The following is a 22,312-nucleotide window of genomic DNA, read 5'->3' on the forward strand; positions in this document are numbered from 1 at the left end:
AGCTAAAATTTTAGCAATATTTATAGGGTCTACTGCCTCTTTAGGAGGAGTTTGTTAAGAACTATAGATAACAGAAGAGGAAAGATGCTTGGGCACCTGATACGACACGACGAATTTATCAAAAACATCATAGAAGGGAAAGTTGAAGCAAACAGGAAGAAGGGAAGACCAAGGAGAGCGTACATGGATCAAATAAAGGAAAAGATCAACGTCGTATCGTATCAGGCTGTCAAAGAGAAGGCAGAGGACCGCCAAACATGGAAATTGCTCCACCGACAAGAGTCATACTCTTAAATATATGATGATGATGATGATGATGCCTCTTTAGGAGTTCATAAAATTTGGTGGTTCTTAGACATCGTTTCGCTCAAGGAACCACGTCTGCATAGGCTCAGCCTTCCCCTTCATGGAGACGTGGCCGCGGTAGGTCAGTTTGAATGATTCGTCGTAGTTGTCTTCACGCATCAGGTAGCTGGAATGGAAATTAAGAAATTTATAATGTAAATGAATTTTATATTAAACAGAAATGTCTGCGAATGGTACAATACAATACAAATACTCTTGGCAGTACACCTCAATAAAAGAAAACAGAAATACAAGAGGTAAACAACAGGTGGTCTTATCGCTAAAAAGCGATCTCTTCCAGACAACTTTAGGGTACCACAGTGCTTAGAAATAAAGGAAAAGAAGGAAAAAGTGACCTCGAATGTAACTAATGCTCTCTCTCTCTCGCAAAAACATTTTCAAACAAAACAATGAGTTTTAGAGTGGGACCAAACTAACTCTGCATGTCATTTACAAGAAAAAGTGTTTAAATGTCATCGTTAATGTCCTATGAAAATATGACATTTAAAATGACACTCACTTTGTTCTGTTCAAAACGGTGCAAACTTAGCTTAGACGGACTCTATCAATTGTTTAACCAAAGGTAAGTAATTGTTTAACCTCGCTCATTTCTACGGGACAGTTTTAAACAGATCAGAGGTTCATTGCCCAGTTGAACTGCATTCTAATTATTCCCTACTACATATAAATACAACACCACAGTATCTTGAATGACATTCTTACACCAAAACTTTATGAACTAGGGGATGTTGTATGGTTTCCCATACATCGACCTAAGTAGATTATACTTATAAGGCTTCAGAGAGGGTGGACTGATTTCCGACTATTATGGTACGAACTGTGGCGACGTACGCAAGTTTAACCGTGACAGCTTCAATTTTGACAAATTGTCAAAAAAATTTTGGTAAAAATTCTAAATTTTCTGTCTATTTTGTGTAAATAATCGATATGGATTCGTTTATGGAGTATTATTTTGAGGAAGTGTTCTGTAATTTGGACCGTGATTGTTTGAATGAGAGATACAAAAGAAAGGAGCTAGTGGAATATTTTAGCACGGTCATCGCTGGGTGTGCAGCAGGTTTGTTATTCAGATTATACATATTGTGAAAAATTAACAAATAAATTACGAGAGGATTAGTAAATCTTAGCACCTATACCTACACACTTATTATTATGAATACCACATTCAATTCGGTACTCTGTATTTCACTAAGATCCCCACGATACAGGCTAAGCCTAGTGTGGGGATCATTGTCCTGCCTCTCTTGGAATATAAATTTCTTAAAATAAATACTTATATTTTGAATTTGAATTTGAATTCACACAGAAACCCTATTTATTGATTGTACCATTTATAATGTGAACAGCTATAGTTTGTCAAATGACTGTCTCATTCTCATTTCAAACATAGACAGAGAGAATCATACTATCTTTGTCTTACACTAGTACTAGCACCCAAAAGAAAAGGATGAATATAGTTTATTTGTTCTTATTTACTGACAAATTTCGTCTGACCAACTACCTCACATACCAAAATTTCTGAAGATACCTTAGATGCTACATTATGATGAAATTTCAACGGAAGTGCGAACCCGTTTTAAAAGAGAATGCTTATGTGGTACCTGAATTTGTAAGCATCCGAAGGGTACGCAATCACTTAAAAGGAACCGGAATCTGACTGCGCGACACAAATAAGTTCATACCTTCCTCATTGATTTTAATACTTATTCGATTAATTCGATACGATATACGTGACGATAAAAGTGATGAAAACTCGCCTATTTATAATACTTTTTAGAGGAAAAAACTTCCGGCACTAAAATCGTTTGTTTGTTACAGGGCAGAACCACACCGACAACACAACCTGCAAGAACTTCATCACATCAGCCCTGAAGTATCACAACAACTGCAAATCTACCAACGGAGACGTATGCCTCATGGGCAAATACCACAACGTCCTGTATATAGCCATGAAGCTTTCGTTTGATTGGAGTCTCCAGGATAACGGAGTGGTTGCAGCTCTCTTGGATGAGCTGTATGCATGTGAAAAGACGTTTGAGAGAATATTTTTGGGTGAGTCTCTCTTGGATGAGCTGTATGCATGTGAAAAGACGTTTGAGAGAATATTTTTGGGTGAGTTTAATTTGGAGAAACACTAGGGTTCGAGACACCATTTTCGCTGTCATTAAATACGAAATGTATCGTCACAAGATTCAAAGTCCTGTGCTTAGTCAATCGATATACAAAACTGTGAAAGTGTTGTACAATTTTAGTTTTAGTATCTAGAATAGACTACAGATCTAGATGATCTAGATAAACAGGTGAAGTCGATCAAGAATTTGAGCTGTCACTGCAGTCAGTATAGGTAATAGTTCTAATGGAAGGCCTTATTGTCACAGAGGCATTGATTTCCCTTGCGACGACGTAACTTAAATAAAAACTGAGACTATATATGAGTTGTGAGCCCTTTTATTTCTTTACAGGAGCTATTTTTGGTACATCAGCGCCTTACTTTCTAGCCGGTTGGAAATCAGACTTCATGGACAAAGAAGAAAACGTTCACGCGCTAGTCTTCTTCTTGGATCACGCAACTAACGCCAATTTGGAATACACAGAAGAGGGAAAAGTGTATCGTTTTATCGACGTTCCTCTAGAAAGTTGCGGAAAAGCATCACCCGTGAGGGTAGTGATACAAATGGGAACATCAGAAATGCTAATGATTCTGCTTCGATTCGGTGCCCAAATTTTCTCTGATAATGTTGCTACAAATCCTGTAGAATCTATTTTAGATAGGTTAAAGGATTATAACAGAGTGTACCCATATGAATTAGTATCATGTTTGAAGTTAGTGCTAAGAGCAATACCAAAAATAACTTTCACGGTCGACAAGAGAGTATTTATGCATTTGGAATTACCTGACGATTATAATTACGACAGAAAGGTTGCTTTAGAGAAATATGGGGAAATACTACAAGATCATTTGATTCCAAGTTCAAGGTGTGGTCTACAGCCAGTGGAATTGAAGCATCTGTGTAGATGTGAGGTACGGAAAATGTTGTGGAATAATTTTGAATTGCCTTTTGGTATTCCGAAGTTAGGGGTGCCAGTTGCTTTGCAAAGATACTTAGATCTTTTGGATGATTAAACTTTTTACTAACAATAATGTTTTTATCGTCAACATTCTCAATTACCTTCACGTCATGCTCTCTAATGTTCTTCAAGCTCGTTGCCTTTTTCATTTCGTAGTCAACTCTCAAGGACTTCGGTTCTAGGCATAGCGAATACGTAAAACGAGAGCCCTCTGGTCTTGAATAAAGTTCATTTGATATCACCTGTAAGTATCCTCGCTGACATTAATAGTGCCTGGAACGCCCGTGGTCTCGCAGCGACTGGTGAGGTTAACAGTGTTCCCGAAGAGACAATAGCGTGGCATGCGGTGGCCGATGACGCCGGTCACTACCTCGCCGGAGTGAATACCGATAGTGATGCCCTGAAAAATAAAACACAATTTTTGAAAGAGTTACAGTACTGATAAATTGATAACAGTACGGTCCTACATATATTTCAGTGGCGGAACATCCATGTACTTTGACCACCCGTTTACTCTAATATTCAGATTGTAGTACACTCTTCTCACAACTCATGAAGAAAAGTAATACCAAATTAGTTCTAGCTTGCTTAAGAATAATTTTGACCCACTAGCACTGCTCTATGATATATATTAAATTGTATCAATATTATCATATAAATTAATTATATCCTATTTTCAAAGTTCGAATGTGTAAATACGAAAAACCAAATAATACTTACAACAGGTTCTCCATCTACAGTGATCTCCTTGGAATTGTCCATCATTTCAAGAGCGAGAAGCGAGATGTGCTTAGCGTGAGCCTCTTCGTATTCTGGAAGTCCAGAAACTGCCATATACTTGTCTCCCACGGTTTCCACCTGTAATTAATATGGCCATAGTTAAATAAAACAACGATTCAAACCCTTTTAAACACTTCTGATCACAGGGTAGACTAAGAAATTAATAATTATATTAAGTAGTAAACTTATTTAATTTTTTATTTTTTCGTGCCGACAAGCGAAAACTGACCAGTGACCATTATTATTTATTTATTTATTAGCCTGTTGTGTCCCACTGCTGGGCAAAGGCCTCGCTCTCTTTCTCATTTCTTTCCCTCTCCCACGGCGGACCTCAAGGGATATGGCGGCATGACCTTGACATTTTTCAGAAAGATTGGCCTAATATTGCCCTAGACCGACACGCGTGGAAGAAAGAGAGGGAGGCCTTTGCCCAGTGACCATTAAGGTAAAACAAATGTCAATATTTTTGATAAAGTGATCCTCTTCTTCTTCTTCTTTCCATCCTGTTACCCCCTTGTGGGGTGTAGGGCTCGATTTTTTTTTCTTCCACTGACTTCGGTCCTGGGCAGCTTGGGTAGCCTCCTCCCACCCCCTTACACCCAGCTCTTGCTCCACAGAACGGCGCCAAGTAGATTCAGGGCGACCATGTTTCCGTTTGCCGGGGATCTTCCAGGTCAGGGCCTTTGGATAGGTGGGTGTCAATGATAAAGTGATCCTAAATTGTATAATGTACCTTGTAAACATTAGGGTTCCTCTGCTGATCAGTAAGAACGTCAAACGTGGTGTACAGATCGTTGAGCATCCTCACAATCTTCATGGCACCCTTGTGGTCCGTATTCCTGGCGCAGTAGTTAGCGAAGCCTACGACGCCACTAAACAGGAGGGTTACTGGGTCGTAGCGGCGGGCGGGGACGGGACGCCGGTGGCGGAGCTCTGTGGCCACACTTCGAGGGAGCACCGAGTAAAGAAGGCTGTAATTAAATAAGTCATTAAAAAAAAACAATGGTTGACTGGTAGACAATGCTATTAAGCAGTCCGCCATGTGTAGGTACATTATTACTATATTTCGTGCAATAAATTTTAAATGATTATAAAGCTTTGTTTATGGTTTTTAAAAAGGCATACGAATAAAACCATAATGGTATAACGTTTTAGTCATATGACCAAATTTATGAGGTACATTTCAGGATTTTATTTTTTCATTAACATCTTGTCAGTGTCCATAAAACTAATATGAAAATTAAAGAAAACAATAACTTTTGCAATGGCCCCGAGGCTACAAGCTGTTATTTCTCAAAACCATACATTAATTACTCGTAGCATTAATTACTCATTCGTAAAAACGTTATTCCGGTGATCGGATCCTTCCAGTGTGAGAAATACCCCTAGACAGCCTCAGGCGGATGGTGATACTTTAATTATTAGTGTCTCAAAGAGAAAACGCCGTTTTTGTTGTGTATCAGTGTTGTGCGGCAAAATAGTATTAGCAGTTCACTTTCGGTGAGTTATTTCTAGTCATTAAGCTTTATGCTGTAGCTGCTTTGTATTTAGGCATACCACGACATGGTGGGATAGCTGCTCCATTTTATTAAGTAATTGGTATTGTTTTATTATTATAAACTGTTCGATATTTACTGGTTATTATCAAGCAAACACTATGACCATAACCAGAATAGCCTAAGTAAATTGGCATGATGTATGTAGGTCTAAAGTATAAGAAACATATCTCAATCTACAAGTGACATACAATTAGCAATTAGTAGAACTACTTCAATGACGAAATTTGATAAAATCATGCTTTAAATGGGTGACCCTTAGGCCTCCAGGAGACTAAGCCTGATAAGGAGAAATCGACAACCGTAAACATTGTCAGTGAACTTGCCTGTCAGTCTTCTGCTTCTCCGAGTCCAACTCCCTGAAGGTCTGCTGCAGTTTGTCAGTGAGCACCTCCAAGTTTTGGGTGAGCTTGTAGTCTGCCTCGAACTGCTCTGACATCAGCACCAGGTCGCGAGTGGCGTCGTGGAGAGGAATGTCGGCGATGCAGAGGCCGCGGCTACGGAATTAAAAACACCAAACTTTCCATTAAGAAAAAACGTATGTTATGTATAAAGTAGGTTAAAATGTTATTAGCCGGGTCCACACAGAGCGAGCATACGCGCGAGGCAATTTCCTTGACAAATGGCCAGTGTTGACGTGCCTCGGCCGAGGCGGCGCTATTCGCTCTTGGACCATCATTTTTATTTGGTGACAGAATATAATTAGTGAATATAAAACCGTGTGAAAAAAATTAAATTACTGACACCGCTCCTCCTCGGTCCTTATGCAGTTGAGTAAAAATTACCACCAGAACAAGAGTGAAATCATGAAACGATAAATTGTACAACAATATAAAATATACAATTTATCATGCGATTAAGTATACAAAACATCTTAGTAAATGTTACTGATGATGACGTACCGGGTCAAGTCATCAAGGTTGGTGACACTCGGGTAGCATTGGAAGACGACCACATCTGTTTCTGGGATGTACAACATTTGTCCCTGAAAATAAACAACATTAATGATTAACTTGCGTTGGCAATGCCAAAGTTATTAATTCTTTTTTTCATTCTTGATTTGACTTGACACAGATTCGAAAAGTCCTCCCCTGTACTTAAAAAGTGATTCTCCATACGTTTTTACTGGCAAAAAAAACATAAATTTATTCATTTGCACTACGTACCTTGAGACGAAGAGGAGCAATTCCCTCATGTGGATCAGTAATGTTCATTTCTTCAGGCTTCGTCTTCAGCACGTATACAGTATTGATGTGTGCCAAAATGTTCTCGAATTTCATATCCAAATGTGGTCGAACCTGCCAACACGAATTGAACATTTAGCACTTTCGTGTGGCTTATGAACGCTTCTCTTTTGATACTTCTCATAATTCTAGAATGTCAAAAAAAATTGTATTCTATCCGGTGTGTGTTATGAGTTCCTTTTTACAAAACCTGTCTCTGGCCTATTTATAGACCGTTCGCTTAAATGAGTCCTCGCCCGTACGCTTGCCGCCCGCACCTTCCCCGCCGCCCTTAGTCGTCCTACCCCGTCGCCCCGGTACCGCGCAGGCGAGGACTCATTTAAGACGAAACAGGAGCTGAGTTTTAAATATTTTAGGTAAATATACCCGTCTCGCTAACGGAAGCGGCACCTAAAAGTAGTGCGATAGGGACAAGGCGAAAAATCCTGCGTAAAAATCTCAAAAATCGAGGTTTCGTACTCCTCTGTTTCCTCCTCCAAAACTTAACCAATCGTAACCAAATTTGGAAATCTAAATGATTATGAAATTATCTGTGTTGGACTGTTTTGCTTTTTTGGCTAATTGATATCAGTTTTGAATGCCACGCCTCTCATTGCGGCATAGTCAATTAGGCCATTTTGGCCATTTTTGAAGGGCTCTAGCGCCTTAAAGAACAAAAATATCAAAAAAAAAGCAAAACGGTCCGACACAGGTATTGACAATATTAATCTGTGTTGAAAAAATCATTGCTCTAGCTTCAAAAACCACGGAGGAAAACGAGGAGTACGTTTGTATGGAGAAATGACCACTCCCATTGGCTCTTAAGCGGTCGGTCTATAGTGTAATCATGCAAAATATGTAGTTATTAAGAATATTATGATGGTTATTCCACTGGCTTACCGTGTCCAATACATCAGTAATTTTGCAGCCAGCTCTTGTGACTCTGGGCAGGAGACGGGACACAGTACGTCCGGCTTGCACGATGTTCAGCTCTCGGTCAAACATTAGGTGGAATGGAAACACCCGGCAGAAAGTAGCTGGACTGACTTTTGGCTCTGAAAATGTATTTTGGTGATATTAAATCTTAACTCATTATCATCCTGGCGTCGTGCCGGCTTTTTGCCACGGCTCATGGGAGCCGGGGGTCCGCTTGGCAACTGAACCCAAGAATTGGCATAGGCACTAGTTTTTACGAAAGCGACTGCCATCTGACCTTCCAACCCAGAGGGGAAACTATTCCTTATTGGAATTAGTCCGAATGGGATTAAATTAAATCTTACTTATCATTGGTAGGGTGACTGCTATAATCACCTATTGGCCCCTCAACAGCAAGGCAGAAAGAAACAAGGCAAAATTACTGCGGAGGAGCTAATAACTATAGCAGTCACCCTATCACCGGAGTATAAATTCATGGCACTCTAGTTAACAATGTAAAACATGGAAGATATGTCGATTAGTTGAAATTTCCCCGCAGTCAAAATGTCTCCCCCTGCACCTTACATATTTACAAAGTGTCGAACATGAACATTCTACGAGTATATCTTGTTTCATTATCCATAGATTCATTATGCTTCCTGTTTTCTCTGTAATTGTCAATTTCACATCTTTTAAAATGTTTAGAGTACATAGAAATACGGTCTTACCAAGAGATAAAGTTTCGAACTCTGCTATCTCAGGGGCGGATACTCGTCCATTATTAGAAGTCTCAGTGATGAGGAATTGAATATGGTCACATTCCTCTTTGGTTTTCAAGACTTCCACTTTCACTTCTGTATTGTGAAGCTTGCTGGCTACTGTCTGAAATAAAAATAAAATTGAGTTTGACTTTTTACTTTGACCGCCAAAGGCGTCAGCTGACGCGCGCGGCTAGAGCCCAATATCAACCTTCGTGCATTCCGACTTTTTTCGCGATGACTAGATGTGGCTTTTCATCACAGAAAGGCAGTGGCGGATTTGCAGTCTTTGCCGCCCTAGGCCCCAGGCCCTGTAGCCGCCCCTTTCTCAGCACCCATCATATTGACTACAGTTATTTCTTGTTATAATCAGAGAATTTTTTGTCACAATTTGCCGCCCCCAAAAAACTTGCCGCCTTAGGGCAAATCCGCCACTGCAGAAAGGCCCTTATGCTTCAAGTGCAATAAGAGCGATTCCATCTGAAATTCCAACAGAACTTCTGATAGAAACGTCCTTATTGCAGATGAAGCATAAGGGCCCTTGTGGAAAGCGACATATATTCGATATACACAAAGGGTTAAATGTGCTTTTGTAGGCTTCTTTATTTGACAGTGAAGACGGTGCGATTACCACGTATCCATGTCAATCAACATGCGTGTCACGATCGAGCTGATCGTGCATAATATACGAGTATGACGCTCATCTCTTACATTATATGCGTACAGGGTCAATGTATGTAAAAATAATTGTAATTTATAACCTTTGTGTGGCAATAAATGATTTATCTATCTATCTATCTATCTATTTATCTATCTATCTATGATAATGATAATATTATATCAAGTCATGCGTGGTTAGCGTGACTATAATACGACTGCAGGAAGCACGGGCGTAGCCAGGTTTTAGTATCGGGGGGGGGGGTTCAAGAAAATAAAACGACTAAAAGTAAAAATATTAGAGACTAGCTGTGCCCGCGGCTCCGCCCGCGTGGAATTCTGTCTGTGTCAGTAAGCGGCTAATTTCTAATCCTAATTTGTCTCCCTCTCTCCTGGAGGCGGAACTTGAATTAAAGTTGACAGATGGATATGCTAGAGGACAGTAGTCCAGATAAAATATTTTAGGTACCACTAAATAAAACTACACTCCAAAATCAATAGTTTTTTTCGCCCTTATTATAATTTTACACGTGATTTTAACGACAGAGTAGGTGTATATCGGACGATACAGTAAGGTATACGCACGCGAGCGAAAGCGAAGCGGCCTGCCTGGCTAGAGCGCCACTCACCGTGGTCTTCTTCAGACTCCTGCGGAAGACCGCGTGCCGTTTGTAACCTCAATGCGTTGCGAGACTTTCGCGAATGATTCGATTTTCGGGAAGGCATGGAAATGTGTATAAAATGCGAGTCGCAAATCGTTTGACTCCGCAAACGACCAGTGCCGGATTAAGATATTTTGATGCCCTAAGCATTTCTAGACCATGGTGCCCCCTCTCCCTAGGGTCATCAAGATTATATTGAATTTTTTTGGTAAATTGAGTGACGTTCATTGCCGCATTACAGCTGAGAATGGAAATCAGTCACATCATTTTATCACGAAAATTTACAGTGCCGCAGCAGTAACTTTGCAACAGAGTACCTAATGCTGCTGTAGTCGCCATATCTTAGAATGTAATTGAAAATTTTTCGATATAAAAACGCAATTTGATAGACAGTTGTACATTTTTACTTTTTAGTATGGAAATCAGTCACATAATTTTATCACGAAAATTGACAGTGCTGCAGCAGTAACGTAGCAACAGAGTAATGCTGCTGCAGTCGCCACCCAAAAGTCACCTTTGTCATATCTTAGAAAGTAATTGAAAACGCGAGCGAAGTGAGCGCGAAAATTTTTCGATATAAAAAACGCAATTTGATAGACAGTTGTACATTTTTACTTTTAGTATGGAAATCAGTCACATAATTTTATCACGAAAATTGACAGTGCTGCAGTAGTAACGTAGCAACAGAGTAATGCTGCTGCAGTCGTCACCCGAAAGTCACCTTTGTCATATCTTAGAAAGTAATTGAAAACGCGAGCGAAGCGAGCGCGAAAATTTTTCGATATAATAAACGCAATTTGATAGACAGTTGTACATTTTTACTTTTAGTATGGAAATCAGTCACATCATTTTATCACGAAAATTGACAGTGCTGCAGCAGTAACGAAGCAACAGAGTAATGCTGCTGTAGTCGCCACCCGAATGTCACCTTTGTCATATCTTAGAAAGTAATTGAAAACGCGAGCGAAGCGAGCGCGAAAATTTATCGATATAAAAAACGCAATTTGATAGACAGTTTTACATTTTTACTTTTAGTATGGAAATCAGACACATCATTTTATCACGAAAATTGACAGTGCTGCAGCAGTAACATTGCAACAGAATAATGCTGCTGCAGTCGCCACCCGAATGTCACCTTTATCATATCTTAGAAAGTAATTGATGCGATCCGATAATCGACGATGGCGGAGTAATCCAAAATCCAAACCACCGTATACTATTAGGTAATTGTTAGTAATCAATGAAATATGCCGCACGCCTGTTCTTATTTTAATTCTATAAATGTTAATATTCTGAACTTTTCGGGGGGGGGGGGTTTGAACCCCCAACCCCCCCCCCCCCCTGGCTACGCCCGTGGCAGGAAGGTATACAAGTACTCATCCTTTACACTGCACCAACTCAGCACCATTAAATAAAATAGTTTCGGCCTCCCTTAATATGTACATCAATTGATCACTTAAAACTTAGGAACAAATCAAATTCTTTTGACTAGTTTGATTTGTGTTTTAGTACATGCAAGCATGTATTGATCGCCCTTTAGAGTTGGTCAAAGACGCCTAGCCTTTCAAAGTTTGTATATATATGCTCGAGAATTGGTACGGGTACCGCCGTGGCCAGCTGGCCAAGGGGTCCAGGGCATTAGCCGTGTAAACTGAAGACACCGGTTCGATTCCAGCCACGGTCACTGGAAAATTTGGTCATATTTTCTTTAGTAGATACAATATGATAGAAACAAGAGTTTTTACTCGTACCTTCACAATTCCAATTACAATGTGCTCCAAGCCAGGCCTATCTGAATAGTAATGGAGGACCAACGCTCCATCTTCTGGTCTCTCCGTGCATCGGAAGGATGGTGACCGCATCCCAGGGTACAGGGTTCCCAGGTGATCATGCAACGCGTCTAGATTCTGAAAAAATTGTGGTTAAACTTCAACTTATACTTCTACTCGATTTGAAAACACTGTATTCTGTCTTGACGCAACGATTTATCTTTCTTTCTTGAACTTGTTCAATATACGTTCAGTATGACGTTATCAGTAAAAGAATATTACCTGTAAAAAGTCGCGAGGTGTGGCGCCCAACACTTGCAAGATTTTATCATATCCAGAATCTTGGCAGAACTCGAAGAAAGTCTTGCCAAATAATTCCAATATAGCGTCTGCTGGTATTTCTGTAGGTAAATAAGAATAATATTACTAGCTGCCATAATATTGATAGAAGAGAAGTAAGGTTATTTTACAGAATGATAGGATAGGAATAAGTTACTGTAAATATATGTACGCACTTAGCTACTTCTCTGCAGAATTAGTTACACCACAAACGGAACAACTTATTAAACAAACACCTCATGATAGTCATGATATGTTAAGACCTAATATGGTTAGGCATGGAGGCGAATTTGAACAACAAACGTGACACAAAAGTTACACGAATCGCAAAAGGTTTTTTTTTTTATGTAATAGTCAGCAAACGAGCAGATGAGCCGCCTGATGGGAAGCGGTCATCGTCGCCCATGGACATAAGCAACATCACAGGAGCCACTTAAGCGTTGCCGACCATTGAGAACCCTAAATACCCGCTTCTTGAAGAATCCCATGTCGTAGCGCAAAGGAAATACCTCAGGAGGCAAGTCATTCCACATTCTGCACGTTCTGGGAAGAAACGAGCGAGATGCCCGCTTATTCTTGGTGGAAGTTCAGTCTAAACTTATAATTAAGTACAAACAATTAATAGGGTGTAACAGCAATAAAACAGCTTGGTTCACTGGTTCTAGATTTCAGATAGTATGATATGATAGCACTGAATAATTAATAATAGTTACTAAGTACAGATGGTTTACTCTCTAACAAAACGAGTTTATTACGACAAATATGACCGCAAGGTGGCGCACGCTGGCGTCCGTCCGTTCCGTAGTTGTGCGCTGCAACTACTACAGCTAGACACCAAAATTGGTGTGGGCCGCATGTACTTGTGGCGACGCGACGAAAACGCGGAGTGAACCACGCCTGATGATAGTGTGATTACAGATATAGTGTGACATGATATGATAGTGTGATCCGACAGCATATTTAGTGGAACTTACGTAGTATCTCCACGGCAGCCGTGATGAGGTTGTACGTGATCTCATCGTCGTATATCTGTCGCACCAGGAAACTGCCCTCCATCGCAACATCGGCTTTTCTTCTGCAATGTAAGATATTGAAGTTAACATCTGGTCTGTTATAACAGCCGTTTGAGTTGCGAGTCATATGCGAGGACGTCACCTCTCACAAGCGAATTTTAAATTAAAAAGAGGAGCGCTATCAGTCATGTTATATGTCATGCTTGCCTACTTACCTTCCGCTCTTACATTTATAGAGATTTTAGTGCAAATCATCTAGATTTTTCAGTTCCAGGCAGTTTACATCGTATACAATTGATGATGATCAAACTTAAAATAGACTTTTCTTTTTTTTAACGATATGGAGATATTGTTACTCAAAAATCTACTCGAAACAGCCACCAGGCGGTCTAGCATGAGTTGCGTTCTCGCTCGCGACTTCATACATCAAGCGCGTCTTCAAGTATGGACTCGCGCGCGAGAAATCAACTTATGCTAAATTATCCCTTTACGGCCGGGAAAATTTTTTGCAAAAACTCATGAAAAATGCATGTGAAGCGTTTTCATTTGTTATAAAATACACGTAAAAAATGATAAAAAAAGCTGTAACATCAACGTTTTGACCGAATCTTTTTCTCTCATTTCACAACCCTAATATTGATTGTGCCTTGTGACACTTGAACAGTTAGAAGTCGGGGAACATAATATACTGTCTTTCCACTTAAGTAGAATGTTACTGAATCTGTCATCATCAGCCGACTCTCTCTACGTCACATATCATTGTCGTCTTTCAATGTCAAACTAGATCTGTCAGGAATTTGATTCACCATTGATGGTCAAGCAAAACTTGTCAGTAGAAAAAGGCGCAAAATTCAAATTTTCTAAGAGACGATATCCCTTCGCGCCTACATTTTTCAAATTTGCCGCCTTTTTCTACTGACAAGATCTGCTTGACCAAGTACATTACTTTACCCTTGCTGTGTCATCTGCTATTGTTGAGTTTTATTATTATATAGTTGTAAAGAATCTATGGCGATATAAAGAGGAAAGGCACTTCGAGAAAAGATCGAGTATAGACCAACAGCTGGACCTAAGCCCAGTGACATAATATCCCAGCCAAACTTGGTTTTAGCTTCTTTATATGGATGTACCGAAATCAAGCATTAATCCGGCAGAATTATAATCACCATGTTTTTAACCCTACTGGACGGGTTTTATACACCACGACGTGACGCAGCGAAGCTATAACATCGTCTGATTCTTAGCTTTCATAGTGAATCCATTCCAAAAGCGAATAAGGGGAATAAGGTCGTCGTGAAATTCTTCAATATTTGATACCTATATCACCATAACACAAAATTCAAAGGATTTGTCTGGCTCCTAATGGACGTCTTAAAAAATACAAACCTAAGAAACGGAATATATTATAAAATGATCAAACATATGCTATCTATTGTGATTTTATTTTTTCGCAAAAGCCGGATACGCACAAACTTGCAAATAGTTATGACAATTGATTCACGGGCTACGGCCGAACCCACAAATTCGTGCACTTATTTTTTACGAGCGTGTAGTTTTCCCTAAATAACATATTTTTACTCTAATTTGTGCTAAATAAACTCATTTAACTCTTTTACTGTAATAATTAAGTATTAAATAGCAACTTTGTTACCAAAATTATACGAAATTATGAACTTACGTGTGTCACTACTCACACCAAAATACGCCGTCATCTTCAACACTGTCTTGCGACCGACTGATGCGATTGACCTACGGTATTTAGTACTCAAACGTGTCGCTAATATCTGCAGTTTATATCGGAATAGGTTTGAGCTCGAAAAGACGATTTACTTGCGGACAGGATTTTTAAAAAGTAGTTTGGAGGATTATATCGAACCGGTCGGAAAGGGTTATGATAATACGCCTGATGAAAATGTAGTCATCATCGTTCATTAAGAAAGACCAAATTGATAATTTTATCATATAACGTTAAAAAATTTCTTACTTGATTTCTTCCCACGTAGTCTGACCAAAAGTCTTCATCACGAGCAGCTCGAGAGCATAGTTCACGAACCCGTACTGAAATAAAGTTACATAATTTTATCTTACACTAGCGACCCACCCCGGCTTCGCACGGGTTAACAAATTATACACCTAAACCTTCCTCATAGGTATGTAGATAGGTGAAAACCGCATGAAAATCCTTTCAGTAGTTTATGAGTTTATGGCGAACATACAAACACACAAACAGACAGACGCGGCGGGGGACTTCGTTTTATACGGTGTAGTGATAATTTATTAATACGAGCATCATGTCTAAAAAGTAATGTCAGATGTGTAAGCAGCGAAACTAGCGGAATTATTTGTTACTAAATTGTTTTCGATGCATGATTTTGAGCACTTCCGTGCAAATTTCAGTCATCTGAAGATTGCCTAGAGATCTAAATAACTGATACCGTCAAGGAGTTAAACTTTACGGTATGTTTCATCTTAAAAGTACTAAGTAGGAAGTTGCATTCAGATGAGAGATAAAGATATACTCGTAACTGTATTAAACCTAATCGTTTAGTTACAGGTTACAGCAGCGGTCGGCAACCTTCTTTTGCGTAGTTTTAGTAGCGTAGTTAACGATGAGTAAGTTGACGCGGGCCGCACTTTGTTAATATTTATGACTTTATCAGACATTGTCGTTTCTCAATATTATATAGCCAGAGAGGCTCGCAGGCCGCAAGTGACAGTTTCACGAGCCGCATGCGGCCCGCGGGCCGCAGGTTGCCGACCGCCGGGTTACAGTATCAACACTATCGAATTGTCAATTGATTGCCATTTTAGATTGATGATAAGTTTCAAAGTATTCGATTACTTCTGGGGGCCGATTTTTGAATTTGGACCCTCGATTTCGTGTATTTTGTTCAATAATATCTACTAATAGAATTGAAAACGAGTGGTCAATACCAATAGATTCCAACTTTCTATCGCTCGTATTTAAAAAAATTACATTCGCCGTTTCTCACCGATTGTCGAGTGGCGAAATCGAGCGACCGAAATTCAAAAATTCTGTGCAATAAATATAGTAATAGGTAGTATAAAACATTGTAGGCCCAGTTCTGACAGCTGAAGTAGATGACGTACGCTGTAATTAACAACAAAAGGTTGCAATGTACTAATGTTTTACAATCCAGTCACCATAAAACATATGGCGCCGAACAACATCAGTCTTCACCTGTCAACATTTTGGCTATTATTTTACACTGCGCATTTTAGGACGTATACCTTATGGTTGACACTTAAAAAATAAGGTTGCTATTTTATCATCTTACCATTTTGGCGTGTTTTTCTCCTGTAACAATGAAAAATCAAAATTAACACCAAATTGTGTTTTAACAGCTGGAGTAACAAAAATATTGATGATAAAATAATAAAAAAATCACTAAATATCAACAATGTCCTGACCTTATTATTCTTCTTACTAGTTCTGTTATTACAGAACCTCCAGCAGTAACACTACCTGTTGTCGATGTTGTGAAACAAGTTTATGTCTATTCACCGCTAGGTGGCCAAGTCTGGTGAAGTGAAGTTCCTACTTGCCACTAGATGGCTGATCAAGCTTAATTTAATAAACATTGCTAATAAACAAAAAATAGAATTCGGAATAATAATACGAAAAATGTATAAAATAGGGTAAGAGTAGTTTTATTTTCATACTGAAACGAATGTTCATTTTAGCTGTATGTAGGTAATCTATTTCAAGTTGCAAATGATTTTTGTACTTAATGAAAAAACATCTTTTTAGATTTGAACACTTTTCACAATTTTGTTACCTTTTGTAATATCTAACATAATTATGTTTGTTATTTTACCATTTCCTGAGATATTGTTGTTTTACAGTTATAATGGTGTATAACATAGTTACAATAGCACAACATAATAGTCAACTTACCCTTTTCTAGTCTCAAAGTTTCACAATAATCCAATTTTACCGATCCGATGCCATATAACACGTACGATCAACTAATTTTCTTATTATAATTGTAAAAACCAGCGCAGTCTTCCCGTCATACGTCACCACGCGCCGAGCGGTCGGCGCATACTGACGGACTCTTGGAAAACCTACGTATACAATGAAAACTTTGGAAAATAAGTCGAACATTAGTAATTTTCGTAAATAATTATCAACAATAAGAAGTTCTTATTGTTATTGTGCGCATTTTTCAAAAAAACATGTTACTTCAGTCCAGTTTTAGAGCATAAAGTTATCATTTTGCTAATTTTAGAAAGTAGCGACGCAGCGGAATTATCTGTTACTAAATTGTTTTGTTTACGATTCTATTCACCGCTAGATGGCGACAGCAGTAGTTTAACGCAGTACCTTTTTGATTTTACTCTATGTATTTTAACATTGAAATATCTTATACTTACGTGAAGGGGCATCATACCAAGAGTATTATGACTGTAATTATTCAAATTAACATTTTATTCTTATCCAGAGTCTTGATCTCTTTTCTTATTATCTAAAAGTTCACGCGTACAAAACTTAATAATAATGAAATTGAATAGGTAATAAATAGGTAAGTATTCCAGTCCTGTTATCCCCTCTAGATGGGTTAGCATATTAATGAGACTTCAGAGCGGTCTAACAAAACAATTTTTATGAGGGCTGTCATTGTAGGTCGAGTTGTAAAATATAAGTACTTATATTTGAACGGTGGGTATATCGAAAACTGCTTTTGAACCGATAGAATATATAACGAAGGATTTTAGGATTATAGGATATTAAAACAAAATGAATTCTGTTAATAATTGATGTCAATAAATTAATTTTCTCATTCATATTTATTTAATAATCAGAAAATCAGCATCATTTTGGCATAAAGCAGCATTAATAAATAAAAAGAAATATCTGCTTCCGTCTGAAGTGTTATTATTGGTTTGTGCGAAATTGCATGAAGAAATTATGAATGCATTCATTTATTATTATTTATTTATTTGTAAAGATCGTCTATATGTATACCTATACCTACACAGTGGACAATAAAAACTTTCTTATTCTTATTCTTATTGATAAAGTCACCATCACCATGCTCTTTTAAAGCTGATGGTAGTCACCATGCACGTTTACAACTCATAGCCATTCAGCCTTTACAGTTACAGCCATTGAAAAAACACATGACTTTCGAATCCGTTACGCTCACACATAATGTTATTCAGTATTTGATTCAATACTACACATTTTTTCCTCACGACTTGACTCTGCAAGCCTTCCGTCAATATTATACGCGAGTAGGCGAGTCGTTGAGATTAAGTAAATATTGACGGCTGATATTTTCAGCATAAAAAATATACGCGAGCGCTTATCGAAATTGTGTTGATATTTAGCCAGTTTTATAGTTTAAACAAGTTTCGTCCACATCGGTAGGTACCTACTTTTTTTGAATTAAGAGAAATGCTCTCGAGTCAATTTAGATTTTATAGGCAAAATTATTTTAATACTAACCCATGCAGCATTACACACACTGTAACATATCTGCTTACTTAGAAGAGACTAGGGGAATATGATCATGACAGTCCATTAAATTATGACATTACCTAATAGACAAATCGACTTTTTAAATTAAATGTGCTATTAGGAACTATAACCCCCCTGTGCACCCTGGACTGAGTCAACAATACATTAGTTCCAAAGTTTTATTTGCAAAAAACACTTGAAATTGACCATGTGATATATAATTATGTATTTGATACACACAAAACAAATATGGTACAGGACAGGTACAAAGATAATTAGTGTTGTTTACAAATAACATCAGATTACGAGCAACAACACAAAACAACGCAGACGTGTCGAATCGAACACAACTACCTTCAGTCAATCGAATTAGAAAGCAAAACAAACTAATCCCTAAACACACACTTGACTACTTATTATAATTAGTTAAACATGATTGTGTAATCCAATATGGCGGAGTGGTAATATTCATTTCCATTTGTAAAAATCAACACGCTTTCACGGATATTAGACCAAACCCTGTTACATTTGCGTAATTAGTCGGCGTGCCCTTTTTGGTATCGCCGTGTAATCAGACCTTTTGTTTTTAGATCTCGGAAAACTATTAGAAGCGTAATTTGTGTAAATCTGGCCTCGTTCGACCACACACGTGATATCTCTAATGGTATTAATTGCATGGCGTGTCTCTGTCTAGTCTAAATGTCAGTATACCTTTTAGGCCATTTGATTGTTATCTGATTTTTGTTTATTTTTGGGGTTTTTATTCGTAAAACAAAAAAGCTCTGGTAAATGTTACACAGTGTTTAAAAGTGATATTTTCTTTGATATTTAATGTAGTACGTATTGCAGGTAATTGCTATTAAAAGCCGTTTTAAATGTACAGTCAGTCTGATTTGAATAATGCCCCGCAGAATATGCATCCGCTAACGCATGGCTCGGCATCACGATCAGCGGCCGCGGTCGCTTCAATTGTTCCACATTAAATGCACAATTTCATTGAACGTTAAATTGGAATTGTAAGTGCATTTATACTTTCCATACATCTGTTCGAATAGGCATTAGCAAAAGGCAGTACCTTCGCAGCGCATCGCTGTGTACGTCTTTTTACTAAGAAGGGGAAGGGAAGGCTTTTTGCGTTAGCTCAAAAACTGCTGATTCGATCACTTTCGATATTGTTTTAATTGAAAGTATTTGTAAAGCTTCATACTTTTTTGAACCTATGGTTCAAAAACTATAAGGGGGGGTGGGGACGCATTTTTTTTCTTTCGGAGCGTTTATTTCCGAAAATATTCGTTTTAAACCTATCCAATTATATCCCATGCCACGCCTTAAGATTACAGCACCTTAATGTACTTACCCTAATGTTTTTATTTTGTTTTTTTTACTACTTTTTCGCCATGATTCATTTATGTATGTATCCATTAGCACGAACGATCACGGAGCAAAGCCGCGTACGGGTAGACAGACGGACATAAAGAAAATATAAGGGTTCCTAGTTGACTACGGAACCCTAAAGAAGGTCAAATTATAGAATGCCCCGTTTACTGTTGTACATAAATTAACTCTAAGGCTTTACGACCCGAAACCAATTAGGTATTCATGTTGAAACAATGACATCAGCCTTCCACCCCTAACCATAGTGTCAAAATGTCTCACGCCCGCCATATTTTCTTTAGTAGCCAACCCTTCACATGTATGCAAGTTTTCAATACTCTTTTTACGATCACTCCGACCATTATAACCTTTTACTACCCGTAAAACCCAACATTGTATAAAAACCATTGAAAACCGAATGCTGTAAAATCAAAGTTTAGTTCAAACCATACGATATTAAACTTTATTGTCTAAAACATAAGGTGTATTGCTGATAAGGAAGACTCATATAATTCTTTGGATTGTTCTTTTAATCTCGCATTTTTCTCAATCTCAATTCTCAATTCGTTTCATTACAAAATCAACTCTAAATACTTGAACTTAAAGATAACTTTCAAACCCCGATTTTGCAAGTGATACGAGGTTCAGAAAGTAATTAATCATAAAAGAATGCGACAAGGGTGGTCATTTAACAGGGTTTTACTGTCAGCTGTGTATTTCACAGTCGAGTCACGTCAAGTGGAGTTACTAAGTAGACTTCAGCAGATGTTTCACAGAAATTATCCAAGGATGAGTTGCGATTCTACTGCCGTGATCCTAAAGTGTGTCCTTTGAATGAATGAATGAATGAACGAAATGAAACGAATTAATGAAATGAATAAAATGAAATTAAATGCGTTTATTTTGCTAACATTATGTACAGATGTCTAGATAATGTCAATACCTTATACCAGTTAGGCATGCAAAATATTTTTCACCTCAGCAGCTCGAACAAGGGTACTTTGCTTCTTAAAAACAGTGAGCAAAATGCGATTTTGCTCACTGAGTCATTTTGTCTCACTCAGTGAGCAAAATCGCATTTTGCTCACTGATTGTGTCTTACTCAGTGAGCAAAATGCGATTTTGCTCACTGAGTGAGACAAAATGACATTCAAGTGACCTTTATAGTCATTTCAACATGCGAGGTCTAATACAAGTTCGATATACTTGGGTTCTATTATCTCTGTCCCTCTAGGTATGTTCTCACTGCTTAGGGTGAAAAATTTTGTGTACTACACGAGATCAAAGTTATTTACATCTCGTGCGCTTTTGAATCCCTTACTACGCTCAAGATTCTAAATTAGATTCACTCGCTACGCTCGTGAATCTATTATAGAATCTTTCGCTTGCACGGGACTCAAAATAAGCACTCGAAGAAATATCAAACTTTGATCTCTTGTTGTACAAATAAGTATGCTTTTAGTGATAAAGATTAAAGAAAAAAAATAGTAACTAGCTAGAAACCACTTCTTTGTATATGACACTACATTAATCGTAAATTAATATTTAATTTTCATTATGAAAACGTTGGACGGTACTTTTTGCTTGCAAGTATAAAGTACTAAGAAGAAGAAAACCGGCCAAGTGCGCACTCACGCACGAAGGGTTCCACCTAGGGTTGCCAACTTTTTTTGAGTGAAATATAGTATTTTGCAAAATTACACAAAATAATATAGTACACTGAACGAAAATATAGTACAGTTAAGGAGATGGTTTAAAATAAATGAAAAGTATGCCAAATCTCGCGCGTGTAGGTAGATACTCACTATCACTATCGTTTCACTAAGGCCCACTTGCACCATTCCACTAACCCGGGATTAAGCGGTTAAACCGTTAACCTAATGTCAAATTGTACTGGTAACTATGGTAACGCCAGGTTTAACCGGTTAACCCCAGGTTAGTGGAATGGTACAAGTGGCCCTGAGTCTACTAAGTCCTCTGCCGACTGTCTGTGGATTAAGGTCCCTTTTTATAGTTTTTTGTATATACCTCCTAACTTAAACGGTGGCCCGTACCAAAAAATGTTCTATAACATAAATAATCTACATAATATGTTCAAAAATAATGATTCAGTACACTTTTTCGCTAGGATCAATATTTCAAAATATATTATTAAGGTGGGAAAGTTACTAATAATTTGTTCTAAAATAGTTCTTTTTTTAGTTTTTCGTATATAACTTGTAAACGGTAGCCCACAGCAAAAAATATCATTTAAGTGAATAATCTATTTTAGAGGTCATATAAAATAAGTGCTCTTTTTTTGGCTAGGGTCAATATAAAAAAATATATTAAAGGAAGAAAATAAAT

The 22,312-nt window shown here is 38.0% G+C and overlaps 2 protein-coding genes across 3 annotated transcripts; one reads left to right on the plus strand and one right to left on the minus strand.

Annotated features, from left to right (window-relative positions):
• Positions 1 to 315: 315 nt before the first annotated feature.
• Positions 316 to 17,190, minus strand: LOC134794796 (guanylate cyclase soluble subunit beta-1). Its single transcript, XM_063766591.1, has 15 exons — positions 17,027 to 17,190; positions 16,407 to 16,426; positions 15,092 to 15,165; positions 13,069 to 13,169; positions 12,038 to 12,156; positions 11,738 to 11,893; positions 8,638 to 8,791; positions 7,895 to 8,049; positions 6,938 to 7,069; positions 6,674 to 6,756; positions 6,098 to 6,268; positions 4,949 to 5,186; positions 4,156 to 4,293; positions 3,678 to 3,835; positions 316 to 472 (listed from the first exon to the last, which is right to left on the minus strand). Exons 2-15 carry the CDS (start codon positions 16,407 to 16,409, stop codon positions 352 to 354), a joined length of 1,803 nt encoding a protein of 600 aa, XP_063622661.1. The 5' UTR covers positions 16,410 to 16,426; positions 17,027 to 17,190; the 3' UTR covers positions 316 to 351.
• Positions 1,247 to 3,496, plus strand: LOC134794795 (uncharacterized). Of its 2 annotated transcripts, none has more exons than XM_063766589.1 (3): positions 1,247 to 1,423; positions 2,185 to 2,478; positions 2,829 to 3,496. In XM_063766589.1, the coding sequence occupies exons 1-3, from the start codon at positions 1,294 to 1,296 to the stop codon at positions 3,488 to 3,490; spliced, it is 1,086 nt and encodes a 361-aa protein (XP_063622659.1). In that variant the 5' UTR covers positions 1,247 to 1,293; the 3' UTR covers positions 3,491 to 3,496. The 2 variants fall into 2 exon arrangements, with proteins under 2 accessions (XP_063622659.1, XP_063622660.1); XM_063766590.1 differs by having other exon boundaries at positions 2,185 to 2,418.
• Positions 17,191 to 22,312: the final 5,122 nt, after the last annotated feature.

This window comes from Cydia splendana, chromosome 11 (genome assembly GCF_910591565.1).
Source record: "Cydia splendana chromosome 11, ilCydSple1.2, whole genome shotgun sequence".
Taxonomy (NCBI): domain Eukaryota; kingdom Metazoa; phylum Arthropoda; class Insecta; order Lepidoptera; family Tortricidae; genus Cydia; species Cydia splendana.

Bases quoted from the DNA above. Each gene is read 5' to 3' on its own strand.
- LOC134794795 (XM_063766589.1), top strand. From the start codon at position 1,294: ATGGATTCGTTTATGGAGTATTATTTTGAGGAAGTGTTCTGTAATTTG. The intron at 1,424-2,184 runs GTTTGTTATTCA...TGTTTGTTACAG, and splicing joins CATCGCTGGGTGTGCAGCAG to GGCAGAACCACACCGACAAC. The intron at 2,479-2,828 runs GTGAGTTTAATT...ATTTCTTTACAG, and splicing joins GTTTGAGAGAATATTTTTGG to GAGCTATTTTTGGTACATCA.
- LOC134794796 (XM_063766591.1), bottom strand. The intron at 8,050-8,637 runs GTAAGACCGTAT...ATACATTTTCAG, and splicing joins GTTCGAAACTTTATCTCTTG to AGCCAAAAGTCAGTCCAGCT. The intron at 6,269-6,673 runs GTACGTCATCAT...TTAATTCCGTAG, and splicing joins AACCTTGATGACTTGACCCG to CCGCGGCCTCTGCATCGCCG.